The 13,470-nt window shown below is 35.8% G+C and overlaps 2 protein-coding genes across 4 annotated transcripts; one reads left to right on the plus strand and one right to left on the minus strand.

Moving 5' to 3' along the window:
* The first annotated feature begins 1,968 nt into the window (after positions 1-1,968).
* Positions 1,969-8,350, plus strand: LOC104893928 (ADP,ATP carrier protein ER-ANT1). Of its 2 annotated transcripts, none has more exons than XM_010680065.4 (3): positions 1,969-2,307; positions 4,734-5,105; positions 7,764-8,350. In XM_010680065.4, exons 1-3 carry the CDS (start codon positions 2,029-2,031, stop codon positions 8,067-8,069), a joined length of 957 nt encoding a protein of 318 aa, XP_010678367.1. In that variant the 5' UTR covers positions 1,969-2,028; the 3' UTR covers positions 8,070-8,350. The 2 variants fall into 2 exon arrangements, with proteins under 2 accessions (XP_010678367.1, XP_057251158.1); XM_057395175.1 differs by having other exon boundaries at positions 2,144-2,307; positions 4,754-5,105.
* Positions 8,351-10,677: 2,327 nt separating this feature from the next.
* LOC104893927 (uncharacterized) lies at positions 10,678-12,883 on the minus strand. Of its 2 annotated transcripts, none has more exons than XM_010680064.4 (3): positions 11,699-12,883; positions 11,503-11,588; positions 10,678-11,123 (listed from the first exon to the last, which is right to left on the minus strand). In XM_010680064.4, exons 1-3 carry the CDS (start codon positions 12,045-12,047, stop codon positions 10,836-10,838), a joined length of 723 nt encoding a protein of 240 aa, XP_010678366.1. In that variant the 5' UTR covers positions 12,048-12,883; the 3' UTR covers positions 10,678-10,835. The 2 variants fall into 2 exon arrangements, with proteins under 2 accessions (XP_010678366.1, XP_010678365.1); XM_010680063.4 differs by having other exon boundaries at positions 11,503-11,594.
* Between the last annotated feature and the right edge of the window lie 587 nt (positions 12,884-13,470).

Consider the following 13,470-nt stretch of genomic DNA (forward strand, 5'->3'; position numbering starts at 1 on the left):
AAGTCAAATTTTCAAGTTCAACTTAACTAAATATTTTAATGGACTTCGGAAATTGCAATTGAGTAATCTTACCTATTCCTTCAAAAAATATCCTCAACTTTTTACTTTTACAACCTTATTATAATTATTGTTTTTGCTCATAATAAAGAAAGGCAAAATTGACCTCAACACCTTGAATTATAACGCGGGTGCACAAACAGCCCCAACTATGACTTATAGCCAGAACACCCCAAAGTATGGACTTGGGGTGCAGTTTGTACCATAAATGACGTCAGTGCCCGAAATTCTCACTGGATTCTCCCCCCTTTCTTATTTTCTTCTTTTTTAACCGTAAACTTTTTACTTAAACAAAAAAGACACGTGCCTTCATTTTCTCCTTCCTCAACCGAAGACAAATAATTTCTTCCCAAATTTCCTCTTACTTTCCTAAATCCCCTCTTTCTTCTCAAATGAACCCTAAATTATGAAAGAGTGAAATCCGCATAAGAACAATGAGCTCAACTTCATCTTCAAGTTTCAAGAAGAATTCAAATAGCAGTTTAGGTAATGTTAGGGTTTAGTGTACATTGATTGCCTGCAGTAGTACAAACTAGTTAGAAGTTTCAACCACAATCAAGAAAAACATTTCTATGTCAACCCCTTTATCCAACACTCGACTTGGAGCTGGTGAGAATCCCGACACCGATCACATTTATGGTACGGACTGTACTATACTTTAGGGTGTTCTGTCTATAAGTCTTAGTTGGATTGTTTGGTGCACCTGCGTTATAATTCAAGATACTGAGCCCAATTTTGCCTATAAATCAGCATAAGTATCATGCAAATAATTAAAAGAATTAGACAAACAAATTTTGAATATGTGAAACTTATTTAAATATATTTCAAACCTAATCATAATAATCTTGAGAAAGATTTAGTAGCGCGTGCTCGACTCATAAAAATCCGAGTTGAACTCGAGCAACTCACAAGCCGACCACACCCACTTTAAATCCTAGCCCTTGCGTAGGAAACAATAGTTTGAAAAGGAAAAAAATCCATATATTTTAAATCCATTTTGAAGAAACAAAAATATATTGAAAGCTTTGCTTGATTTCTCCGAGGAGGAACAATAAAATTGTTCATATATATCAAGACCAACATGGCAACATCTAGTCACTTCTCATACAACATTAGTAATTTTTTATGTCATATTTATTGTAGTTTCTTATACAATAGTAATTTCATATAATTCCTTTCTTCTAAAATAGATAAAATATTTATCATTTTAGGACATATTAATATATATATATATATATATATATATATATATATATATATATATATATATATATATATATATATATATATATATGATATTACCCTTTCATTTGATATGTTAATGCACTAACCAATTACACTATAATACTCATGTTGGTATCTGTGGGATTTTAAATCAGTAATTTCAGGACAAGATAATATTTTTTATTTTTATAAACCTCAAATGTACATTGATAAATAATCTGTATGTATTATCCAAGATAAGAAATTTTTTTTTTTGAATAATTATCCGAGATAAGAACTAGTTTGATTTAAAACAAACCAAAGGAGGAAGTATAATATCTGTCATTTTTCAAGAATCATTTGTTAAAAAGGTGGAAAGTATCTATTTAAAAAAATGCCATAGTCGGAACGTTATTCTAGGACCATACTACCTCCGTTTCTTTTTAATTGTTACACTTACACTTTTCGCGCATGTCGATGCATTACTTTGAGCCTTTATATCTCTAATTTTGTATTTGTAAAAAATATAAAAACTACATATTAATAAAATACATACTAATACAAATCTAACAAGATCCCACATGACTATGTTTTTATTCACGTATAAATCACAAACGAGGGTCAAAGTGTAATTTGTGAATACTGTAAAATGTCAAAGTGTAATAATTAAAAAGAAACGGAGGTATATGCCTCAGATTAACATAAAGATTGCCCGTCAGCTGCACCGCTCACGTAAATCGAGGCGTTCGGTGGTGCTACAAAAAAAAGATGACAAGTACAACGACGACAAGGAGAAGAAGAGGCGAGAATTTCTCGGTGGATTGGGTGATGGGCGGGACAGCTGCAATGGTGGCGAAGACAGCGGCCGCACCAATCGAGAGAGTAAAGCTGCTGTTGCAAAATCAGGGGGAATTGTTAAAAAGAGGGCGTCTTAATACTCCTTATCTTGGTATTTCTGATTGCTTCAAAAGGGTTTTTCGTGAAGAGGGTGTTCTCGCTTTTTGGAGGGGTAATCAGGCTAATGTCATCCGTTATTTCCCTACTCAGGTCTTTTATTGTTGTTTTGTCTCTCTTTTTTTCTAAATTTAATGATTTTTATGTTGTGGGTTTTGTTTTAGATGATTGGTTTTATATGTTATATTGATGTATGACATTGTTAGATTGTGGAAATGAAGGATGTGAGTTACCAACTTCACAACTTGTGAGAGATTTGTAGCTAGGACTTGTGGAAGACAAAGACTTCAATTTAGGTTCATATTGTTTTAATTATATATATGGATGTATGACATTGTTAGAATGTGGAAATTCAGGATGTGGGTTATGTTAGAATGCGAGTTACCAACTTCACAAGCTTGTGAGAAATTTGTAGCTAGGATTTGTAGGAGACAAGGACTTCAATTTAGGTTCATATGGATTTGATTTTCTCAAATTTCTTGAGAGGTGCTTTTGTTACTGAGGATTGAGGTTTGATGGGTGACTGTCTATGTGGGAAGAGATTGAATAATCAAGGGTTGATTTTAGATTTTATAATTTTATGTGCAAAAAGACTAAGGAAACCAAGGTTCAATCAGAGGTCTAGGCTTTTTAACTCAAGAAAAATGCAAGGTTTGATTGTTTGACTGTCTTCAATTTCTTACAATAGTTTGAGAGTTTGGTATTTAGGTTATGGATAAGGCTCGTTCTGCGAAAGAGTTGTGTATTTGAGGGTCAAATTGGAGGTTTTCTGGTGTGGGTTTGTGCAAATAATAAGTTCAAGGTTCTGGTAATTGATGAGCATTGATGTTAGGTGATGACATTGAAGAGTAATGGGCAGTTTGTGAATAAGATGATAACAACTTCTTCAGTCATTTGCAAATGTGATTTGAAGCCATAAAGTAGCCCATGAGATAAGCAGCTTTATTATCAATATTGATGGAGAACGTGAACGTCCCCAATTGATATTTTGTGTTAAATTCTTGCCATAATTTTTCAAAATGGCAAAGCATATTGGGGTTATTCATATCACATACTCTAATTGGAGAATAAGAAAGTAATCTATCTACTGTATTATATAACTCCAACTCGAAATTTCATGATTGTAATAAATCGATACGTTAGGATTTATTCATTAATAAGCTACGAGTAGAAATAAATCCCAAAATACAAAATACTCGAATTTGTGCACATAATTATGACTAATAAAATAATAGGATAGTTTCGAAATTCTCCTTCCTTTTCTTGTCATTGCATTCTCCATTGTCTTTATATTTGTTTTGGGTTGATCAGTGTTACCTAATATGCACTATGCTCTGGACCTTTGGAAGGTGAAACGGGTATGGGACCACTACTTACTAATTGGATTGTAGATTTTTGGTGGATTTAGTAGTGACTTAGGTTGTGAGGGGGGTTGATTTTCAAGTTGGGTCAATTATAGCCAACTGTTGCTAAATTTTGTAAGTTTTGACCAATCATTTATATGATCTTCTTGGTCCTTGTCAAGGTATTGCTTCATGCATGAGCAATTCTTTCCAACTTGTTTGCTCTTTTATTTTCTCTTGTATTTGCTTATATAATTTAATGGAAGTGCACAGACTAGTTTTAATGTACAAGGATCGCTCTCCTCTGTGATGCTCACCTAGGGATGACAATCTAGTCTATATGCAAAGGGAAAAATCCGAGTTGATTTTGAAAAAAATCCGAATCCGACTCTATTGAAGAAGTTTGACACCGAGTCGGAGGAGGGTCAGAGTCGGATCTCATAAAAAATCCAACTCATCCGATCCAACTCTGACTCCAAGTCCCATAAAAGTAATGGTTAGTTAAACTTAAACTATTGCTATGTGATTGTTTAAAAAAAATAGTAATGATTAGATTATTTGTACCGTGTAAGATTTTTCTATTACAAAAAATGGGGAAGAAAAGGTTGGATCGGGTCAGAGTCGAAATCGGGTGTTAGGATTTAAATTAGGATCAGAGTCGAATGTCAGAGTAAGAGTTGAATTTAAAATCCGATTTCTTGTAGGGTCGGAGTCGGATTATGCACAATCGGTCCAAGTCTAAGCCGTTGCCATCCCTATGCTTAGCAACAATTTTCACTCCTAACGGTTCAAAATTTTCTTCTCATTTACCTCTTCTATTTTTTGGGATTATGCTCTTGAGTCTTGGATTTTGTTGAAGTTTTTTGAGGGATAACAAGTACTTCCCTAAGCCTCATATAAGACCGTTGTACCAAAATTTACGGTAAGACGTGGGTAACTTGCTATCCTAAAGGGGTCACTTATGGTACAAGTGACCCCTTTACGACACGGGGTGGCCCATTATCTAAAAGTGACACTGCATCCCCCTCCCCTCTCCAAAAGAAAAAGAAATGAAGATAAATAAAGAAAGTTAAAAGAGAATGATCGATGTGGCGTCTGAACATGCTTGCGATCCTTATGTGTTATGTTTCTTGTTTATTTAAAAGCCAGAGAAGTGGGATTTCTGATGTTATGCAGGCTTTCAACTTTGCATTCAGAGGGTATTTCAAGAGTCTATTTGGACGTTCAAAGGAGAGAGATGGTTACATGAAATGGTTTGCTGGAAATGTAGCTTCTGGTAGTGCTGCTGGAGCAACTACTTCATTGTTTCTTTATCATCTGGACTATGCACGTACAAGACTCGCTACTGATGCACAGGGATATTCTGTGGATGGACAACGACAGTTTAAAGGAATGCTTGATGTTTACCGTAAAACATTGTCAACCGATGGAATTGCAGGGCTTTATCGAGGATTTGGAGTATCAATTATTGGAATTACTCTTTATCGGGGATTGTACTTTGGAATATATGACACGGTGAAGCCCCTTATTCTGGTTGGGCCGCTTGGGGTAAGTCATTAACTCTTGTTTTTTGGCACATCTTGGTAATTCTCTTTCATTTGTCTGGTTCAATGTTTTTTTATATCATAGCAAAAACATTTCGTGCTATTTGGTTAATGGAAAATGTTAATGCCTAGAACTCTAAGAACAAAATCTTGATCGATGTCAACTGGCAGAAAAAGAATTTCTTGTTAAATGTTTGCTTTGAGCTCTCTTTTTCTTATTGTTCATTGGTTTATCTGCTATGTCTCCCTTGCTTGTCTTCCTCCTACCAGACTGCCACCACATGGAATTGATATCCAGTACAATTTGAAGGAGAAAAAAAAGCCAAGGAATTTGTTTTTGGTTTCGACTCCGTTTGACCGAATTAATTGTTAAATCCATGTATCTCTAAAAAATTATTTGTTGATGTTAGTTTGTACATGCACAATTTAGCCTTCTTTTCCTGACACCATTTCTGAAATCTTTGCTTCGGAACTATCAATTAAAATTAGGTTCAATCCACATAGTGTTTCTTTTGTATTGTATATAGTTATCCAGTCATACCAATGTTTTTTTGTTGCAGAAATACCAATTCAGCCATTTGCTACGACTCGATATGAGGGCAGGGGCACTTTAGTAAGTTGCCTTGTCATTAAGTTGTCAGTAGCTTGTAGAATAAGATAGTTTGTTAAGAGTAGAAGGCTAGGAGCTCTATAAATAAGTCAAATCAGTTAGAGAGAAGTAATGTTGAAAATTGTAGAGAGAATTTAGTGGTCCTAGCTTGGAAAAGTGCCATTCCTCTTGAAATATTGGCAAGGCTGTAATTGGTCATTAATCACCTTGATTAACATTACTTGTTTTCTTCTTAATTTAGTCGTATCTTACTTGTTTTCTCCTTAATTCTTGTTCTTCCCCTCTTGATCTCTCATTTTCTGTGCATGATCTCTCTGTTTGGTCACTAAGCTAAGTAAATTTTTAGCACCTTTTCCAACCTCCAGATCAAGAGGGAGATTAAGCTTCCTGTTTGGTTCTTATCTTGCAGTCGCACAATTTTAGTGGTGCATATTCACTGGTCCAACGAGGGAGTTTACTGATAGGACTGTATAAACCTAGAAACTATGGTCCCATTGTCTGAACAGGCTGCATATAGTGAATTCTTTACTCAACTTAGAGTTTTTCTCTTGACCGGGTTAAAGTGTTCCTTGAAGAACGTTTAAAACTGTGAGTTCTTGCTTGTGCACTCTGACCAGTAGACCCGAATGAGACTTGTATTGTACATCAATTATATTTTTCTCCATCTCCTCCCACCTTGTCACCAAGTTGCTCTCTGACTGGTGATATCACTGATAGTCTGATATAGATAACATAATTACAGTGTTTAGGATTATCCATTTCTGTTTCTGTTTTGAGCCTCTTATTGGGCTACTCCAGTTATGTTTTAAAGGAGTAGTATAATCTCCTAGCTACATTATTCTACCCCCAATTTCTATAATCTGTACTCTCGTTCTCCAGAAAAACCTAATAAATTTGTTTCTCCTCCTTGTGGTGGATCTAGCTAGTGCATTGTTAGCTAACCAGCTTAAATCTCCTAGTTGATTCACTTGATTGCCACTTTGGTTCTTGATTGCTACTTTGGTTCTTTCATCATCTGTGTATTCATACAGTGCCTCTAGAGTAGAGGTCTCAAACTTTTGAAACTCACTTGGGGGATTGCTTGCCTCCTCTGAAGTCATTTGCTTGATTTGACAACCTTGAGCTTGTTGTAGAGGATTCATTTGCAGAACTCATGTATGTTTCTGGCTTTCTGCCATATGAGTGGCTTTGACTCTCTCAATATTTTGGTGGAACTAAGGCCACAAATAGGGTTAACCCTTCAAAGGAGCCCTGTGTATTGCCTCAACCAAGATGGTCTAGGCACCAGGATATGATGCTAATTTGTCATTATGTTCCTTGTGGCCTCCAGGGAAATAACGGATTCCCTATTGTAAATAGGTTTCTTTATTAGAATGCTGATGTTCATCATAAGTTTCAACACTTTGCCTCTCGCTATTGGTCCGTAGCTATTTTTTCCTAAATATATTTAAATTACTCGAAAATGGTAGGGAATTGTACCTCCTATATTTGTATAGATCTTCCATACTCTAGGTTCGACATTTACTATCTTTGCGGCTCATATACTCCTGTGATCATTATACTTTTCTTATAGTAACTATTGTAGCAATCACCTGGTCGGATTCAGCTCACAAATCTTTCTTGATTCTTGCTCAAAAGTGTCAACTTCCCTTTTTTAGTTTAGCTGGAGTGGGTTGTACAGGTCTACAGGTTTCAATTGCCTTTTCCTGGATTCTCTTCACTGTCAAGTCACAAGTTCCATTCTTTATGAATTATGATACAGCATCCAAGTCATTTAGGTGCTAGGTGACAGATGGCTTCAAACTTAGGCAGCCAGCTCCAGCAATAGCTGCTTCATGCACCCCTTTAGTCGAATTGCTCCTTGTTTATTTCTTTCTTCTAATCTTCAGTTATACATTTTCTAGATATTACCATAAGTTAATATACCCTTGTAAACTGTACTGTTCAAATTTTGTTTTCTGTTAGTTCTTTCAAAGTTTCACCATAGTATATAGTATTATACTCCTTCAAATGTCTGAATTCTTATTGATTATTATGTTTGAATTGCTGCAGGACAATTTCTTTGCTAGCTTTTTCTTGGGTTGGGGGGTGACAACTGTTTCTGGAATTTGTGCCTATCCGTTTGATACCTTGCGAAGGAGGATGATGCTTACATCTGGGCAATCTGTAAAATACCGTAATACATTACATGCATTACGTGAGATTATTCATCATGAAGGGGTTTCTGCTCTCTTCCGGGGTGTCACTGCAAACATCCTTTTGGGTGTAGCAGGGGCTGGAGTGCTGGCAGGCTATGATAAGTTGCACCGCATCGCTTATGGACATGGCTATAGGTTTGAATCGCACCATAAGCTATGACACAGAAATGTATACGATTCCTGCACCTGTACAGCTCCAGTATTATATTATTCGAAGTCGGTGAACGGATTGAAGTTGTTGGAAGGAAAGATTAAAGTTAAATTTGTAGGAAAATTAGTCTCATTGAATGTTCGTGCTGATGCCCATTATTGAGGCTTCCTCAACTGTATCATATGCATAGTTTTACCAGACTTATCAATGGAATTGCTTCGCGTTTATCCCAAAGTGTACAAATGCTTTCTTGTTCATATTAATATAATCTTGCTAGTTCATCCAGGGAAGGACCACAATGTTTTTGAAACAAACCACCAATGAGTCGGTTGACGGTTCATCTGTGGCAGGGTTTTGGAGGTTAGATCTGTTTCTCTGCATAGCTCTTGCTGTTACATACAAGCGATACCATATTGATGGTAATTTCTGAAATTTCTGTATTGCTTCTTTCATTTTCAACAGTAATGTCTTTTCTTTGTGTTGGATATTCATGAACCCATTATGAAACAGTTTTGTACTTTTCTTTTTATTTTTGCAAAATATACCTAATTGTGCCTTTTATTCTTACAAAAGCTCGATCAAATTTTATTTTAAATCAAGGGAGCTTACTTATTCTGTTGCTTTCTTTCCTTAATCGGTCGTCTTGACTCTTCTCTCTTATTCTCTTTCAGATAGTTTTTTGAAATATTAAATGTGTTCCCTCATATTCATGATCAGTAGTCTGTAGCTGTTATTGTAATTAATGATATAAAGATGAATTCTACTTTGAAGAGGAACTGGAGCCATGGGTGTCTTCTACAATTTTCAGATGCAACTCTGCAAGACTTGGTTGATCTCTACCAGGCTCGTATTGGGTATCATTATCTTATACCCTAACTGCTCGTTTGGTAGTTGGTCATAAATGGTGGTAATGGGAATGAATTTATGTGTAAATTTGTGAAAAATATCATTGCCCATTCCCATGGTAATGCTAATTTATCCTAAAGTGTCCACTTTCCTTCTTGAATTTTCATTCCCATCCAATACCACCTTGTAGGGTGGTAATGAGTGGTAATGAAAATTGGTTCCCCTTGGAGACAAAAACACAAGTTTAGGGGTGAGATTGCTTGCCCATGGAGAAAAAATGTCTCCCCATGGAGATTTTAAGGGTCTTTTCCTAATAAAATTACACTTAAAATTCATTCCCATTACCACAATTTATTAACGACTACCAAACAGGCTGTAAGGGTAGGCCCCAGGCGCCTCACATTACCTACTGAAAGGAAGAATAATTTGATGTAAGGACTGGCTTTAGATGCAGAGTAGCCCGACCCCATCTTATCTTTTATTTACTAAGAGGTGGCGTGCAGCATTTTTGTCTTCACACCAGTTGGGTTGATGTTAATTCCTATATTATTAAGTATAATGGTGTAAATGGACAATGGCTCTAAACTTGTAAAATGCTGAGCATCTTTGCAGATATAGGCTCGAAGTATTTTGCCTTGTCAAAGTTTTTTTAAGCTTCTTATTGATGGCCATGGACAGTAGGCTCCAGTCAAAACCTGCTCTACTTTTCTGGTATGTTACTCGTACTCGTCATTTTGCCTAAAATACCCATATCAGGCTCTCTGACATGAGTATGGACTCTTTGACACTTGACACTTCGTTTTGCCCAAAGCAATGAAATTTTTTCATCAAATTGTCAAATCGGTCTTGGACATGTACCTGTGTCCGATATGAGTACCGAGTTTTTTGCTTTCTTGAGATTTGCATTCATGCAAATTTATTATGCTTAAATGTAGATATAACTGCGTCAGTATTCCACATTCTGATATAAAATTTAGAGTTCTTCGTATTATCGTGGGAGGAGTTGCTCTGTAGGTCATATATCATGCCATTTTCTTATATCGAAAATTTGTATTCCAGTTTCAGGAAATTCTTACAAATTTTGTTTTATTCTGTGCTGATACACTTTACGTATATTACCAGTTTTGCAGTGCATCTGGGTGTTGAAGGCTCTACGAGACTACTTATCTGGCATCATCTTGTTACTTGTATCTGTGGTACCGTAAGGGCTAATCTTTCGGGGTCTTTACATCTTTGTTGACAGGTAAGATGTGTTTTATTCTCACTTGTTTTCCAGTTTATATATAGCTGATTGCCTCTCTAATTGTAATTCTAATAAGGACTGCATACTGATTTGTATTAGTACTTTTGACCAGCTTGCAGAATGAACTTCTACTGAATTTTTTTTTTGAAAGGACTGGAATGATTGATGTATTACTATGCTACTGATATTGTTTCTAAGAACGACATATGCACATTTCACTGCTTTTGTTTTGGAATTTCTAACCCACCAATGCCAAATCTTTTCTTTCTCTGGGGACAGAAATGCCACACTTCTATTGGATCCTTGGAATGAACATTTTGGTGCTTATAATAATTTCAAAATTGTGCAGATAGGCTGAAGAAACTATTGAAAATTGGTTTCACATGGGATTTTATTGTGCTAAGAACCTCTAGTACTCTCTTTGTTGAGTATCTCCATTAATGGGACAGAAACATATTTTCGTATCTCCTCCTCGTTCATATTGTTGCTCAGCCCGATTATCATGCCTTCTTTTAAAGATCCAAGTCATGTTTAGAGCCTCGAAAGTGAGACATTGAATTTTGAATAGAGGGGTATTACGTAAGAAGTTTTCAGATGTACAATAGAATGATGATTTACAAACACCCAGCCCCTTCTAATTGAGGCCAGACCTTCATTGAGCCTACTATTCGTGATTAAAATAAAAGTTAGGCTAAGAGCCAGAAATTCTTATGACGCTTGGTGGTAATCAAATAGCCGCCTAGTTTTTTGTTCTTCCTCCTTACAGCAATTGTCATGCAATCGGCATTTTGGATGCAGTAATCCACAACGCTGTGGCTACTCCTATTTCTTCCCGCCCATCTCATCCAAAATCTCCATGCCTTTGATCGCCTTCTGTGGCCCAACACCAGTAAAGACGCCTTCTGTTCCTTTGCTTGGTCTACTATTATTGGACCCTTTGCTTTCCCTTCAAGTGCTAATACTTCCACCTGTACCTGCTCAGGGAAATACACCAGATTGAGCCATTAGAGCTTGATTGAAACTCTCTGTACCACCAAAGTTTCCACCTTTTTTTTTATTTTTAGAACGAGAAATCGTGCATTAATTAAAAGAGGAAGTTTCCGCCTTTAAAGGCAAAGAAAGAGAAGATTTCTCCGTTAGAATGTTTTTTTTTTTTTGGGTAAAAGTTCTTATTGAATTTGTATCTGATGAATGGTGACCTTAAGCTACAACTCTCATGGAGCTAGGCAGTTCACTTTTACAAGTGGTCATGATTAAGGTCGCAGTTTATCATGAAAACTGGTCGGGCCCATGGTCGGAACGAAAACAAAAGACCAGACCATGAATAAAATTGAGAAGAGTTATTTGACATACCCCAGGTCTTTTGGATTGACAAACGCTTTTCAAAGAGTAAGGAAGTCCATAAGCTTTCGGATCAATGTCACCCTCAGAATGTGAACCTGCACCTAGTAATAATGTTGATAATGAGAAAAATCTGCTCTACATTATTGGTTTATATGTTCTAATGATATTAACCTGTCAATCTGATTTATCTGAATTTAAAAAGTACCGTTTTTTGATGGCTTTGTTATATGGAGAAGAATAACAGTGTCCTCTTTTTGAACAGTGTGGGATAATGCCCAGTGAAGAGCACCATTGGCCTCTTGGCTTGCATCTACAACCACCATGATCCTGTTTCCCTCTTTGGGTTCGCCATTTTCAGAGTTCTCTTCACTGCTTCCATTTGTGTCGCTGTTGAAGCTCGAGCCACAGTCATTCTCAAAGTACTGATGATTCTTGTGGCCAGCTTTGATAGAATTATAGGCTGGATTGGACTGCAGCGGTGGTGAACGCACTCGAATTCGAGCTTTACTTATCCTGAAGCAAGAAGCCGAGTTTTTGGTATGTACTCTTACCATCTTCTCTTCTTTCAGTGATTATATGCAAGGGAAAGAGAAGACTAAATCAGAAAAGTCGGGTGCTTTCAGATTTGAGTATTAGCAGAAAGAATGTTCAAGGAACTTCACTATATATAGTTATACGTGACAATAATGTAACATAGGGGACAAAATCTATAAAATAATCATGTACTAATATATGAGTATATGGTATATTTTTCGTGAGGGACTAAGTCAAATGGCAGTGAAAAGGACAGAATGTGGTTAGGCAAAACAGCTAGAGATGGAAGACGTGCTTACCAATCATCACTGTGTTTAGATTCTCTCTTGAGACTTTGTGACACCAACGTTTAAGCTAGGATTTTTTTTTTGTATTTTATTGGGTTTTTTTTCTACTTGTGGGGTAAATCCCCTTAAACGTGCTGACCATTAACGTTCTAGGTGCAAGCCCCATGCATTGCAAAATTTCTAAGTTGTATTGATTAGTTTTGTAGGCTTCTTATTTTATGTTTTATTGACCTTTTCTTGCATTCCAACCGTGTGATGTGCATGCTACTCATCTAAATCTTAATTGTCCGGTGTTGTCTTAAAAACTCAATCATAGCAATATTAAATATCATTTTCTGGTTATTGTTAAGATAATATATGAAATCTTGAAACACCCCTTAACTGTTTTTTTTTTGTTAATTAAGGTGATCACAACTGTACGTTTTGGGTTGGTTCTAGGCTTCTATGTCTTTGTCAGCAATGGTCCTGGGACCCATGGGCGGATCTAGAGGGGGTACAAGGGGTACAACTGTACCCCCATTATTTATAGAAAATAATGAAAACAAATCAATAAGTTGAGGTTTGTCTTGTTGGTAGCAAAAGGGAAAAGAAAGATCCATGAATTTATGAGGAGGTCTCGAGTTCAAAACCCCACAAAGTTCTTTTTATACTTTTAATTACTTAACCTTTGACTCATGTTTAATTTATCTTGAACACTTTTACTATATACTACTCTCTATGGGCCTATGGCTATTAGTGTGAAACTAAAAATTTATAAGTAAGCTTACTCTGCAACTACAAATTCATAAGCCCACAAAAATAAAAGCTCCGAAATAATAATTTTGTCTCTATTCTTTTTCCTTTAAAATTTCCTCATTTATATACTTAAACTACTATTTTTAAATTGAACAACTTATTTTAAAGATCTGGTTATTTAAATTGAAACATTAAACACTTAAATAGTTAGCAATTATATCTAAGTTCTTACTTAAACTTAAGGAGAAAAAAATTTCTCATTTATATACTTAAACTACTGTTTTTAAATTGAACAACTTATTTCTAAAGATCTGGTTATTTAAATTGAAACATTGAACACTTAAATAGTTAGCAATTATATCTAAGTTCTTACTTAAACTTAAGGAGAAAAAAAATTTGTCATTTATATACTTAAACAACT

The sequence above is a fragment of the Beta vulgaris genome, chromosome 5 (assembly GCF_026745355.1).
Source record: "Beta vulgaris subsp. vulgaris cultivar EL10 chromosome 5, EL10.2, whole genome shotgun sequence".
In the NCBI taxonomy this organism is placed as follows: domain Eukaryota; kingdom Viridiplantae; phylum Streptophyta; class Magnoliopsida; order Caryophyllales; family Amaranthaceae; genus Beta; species Beta vulgaris.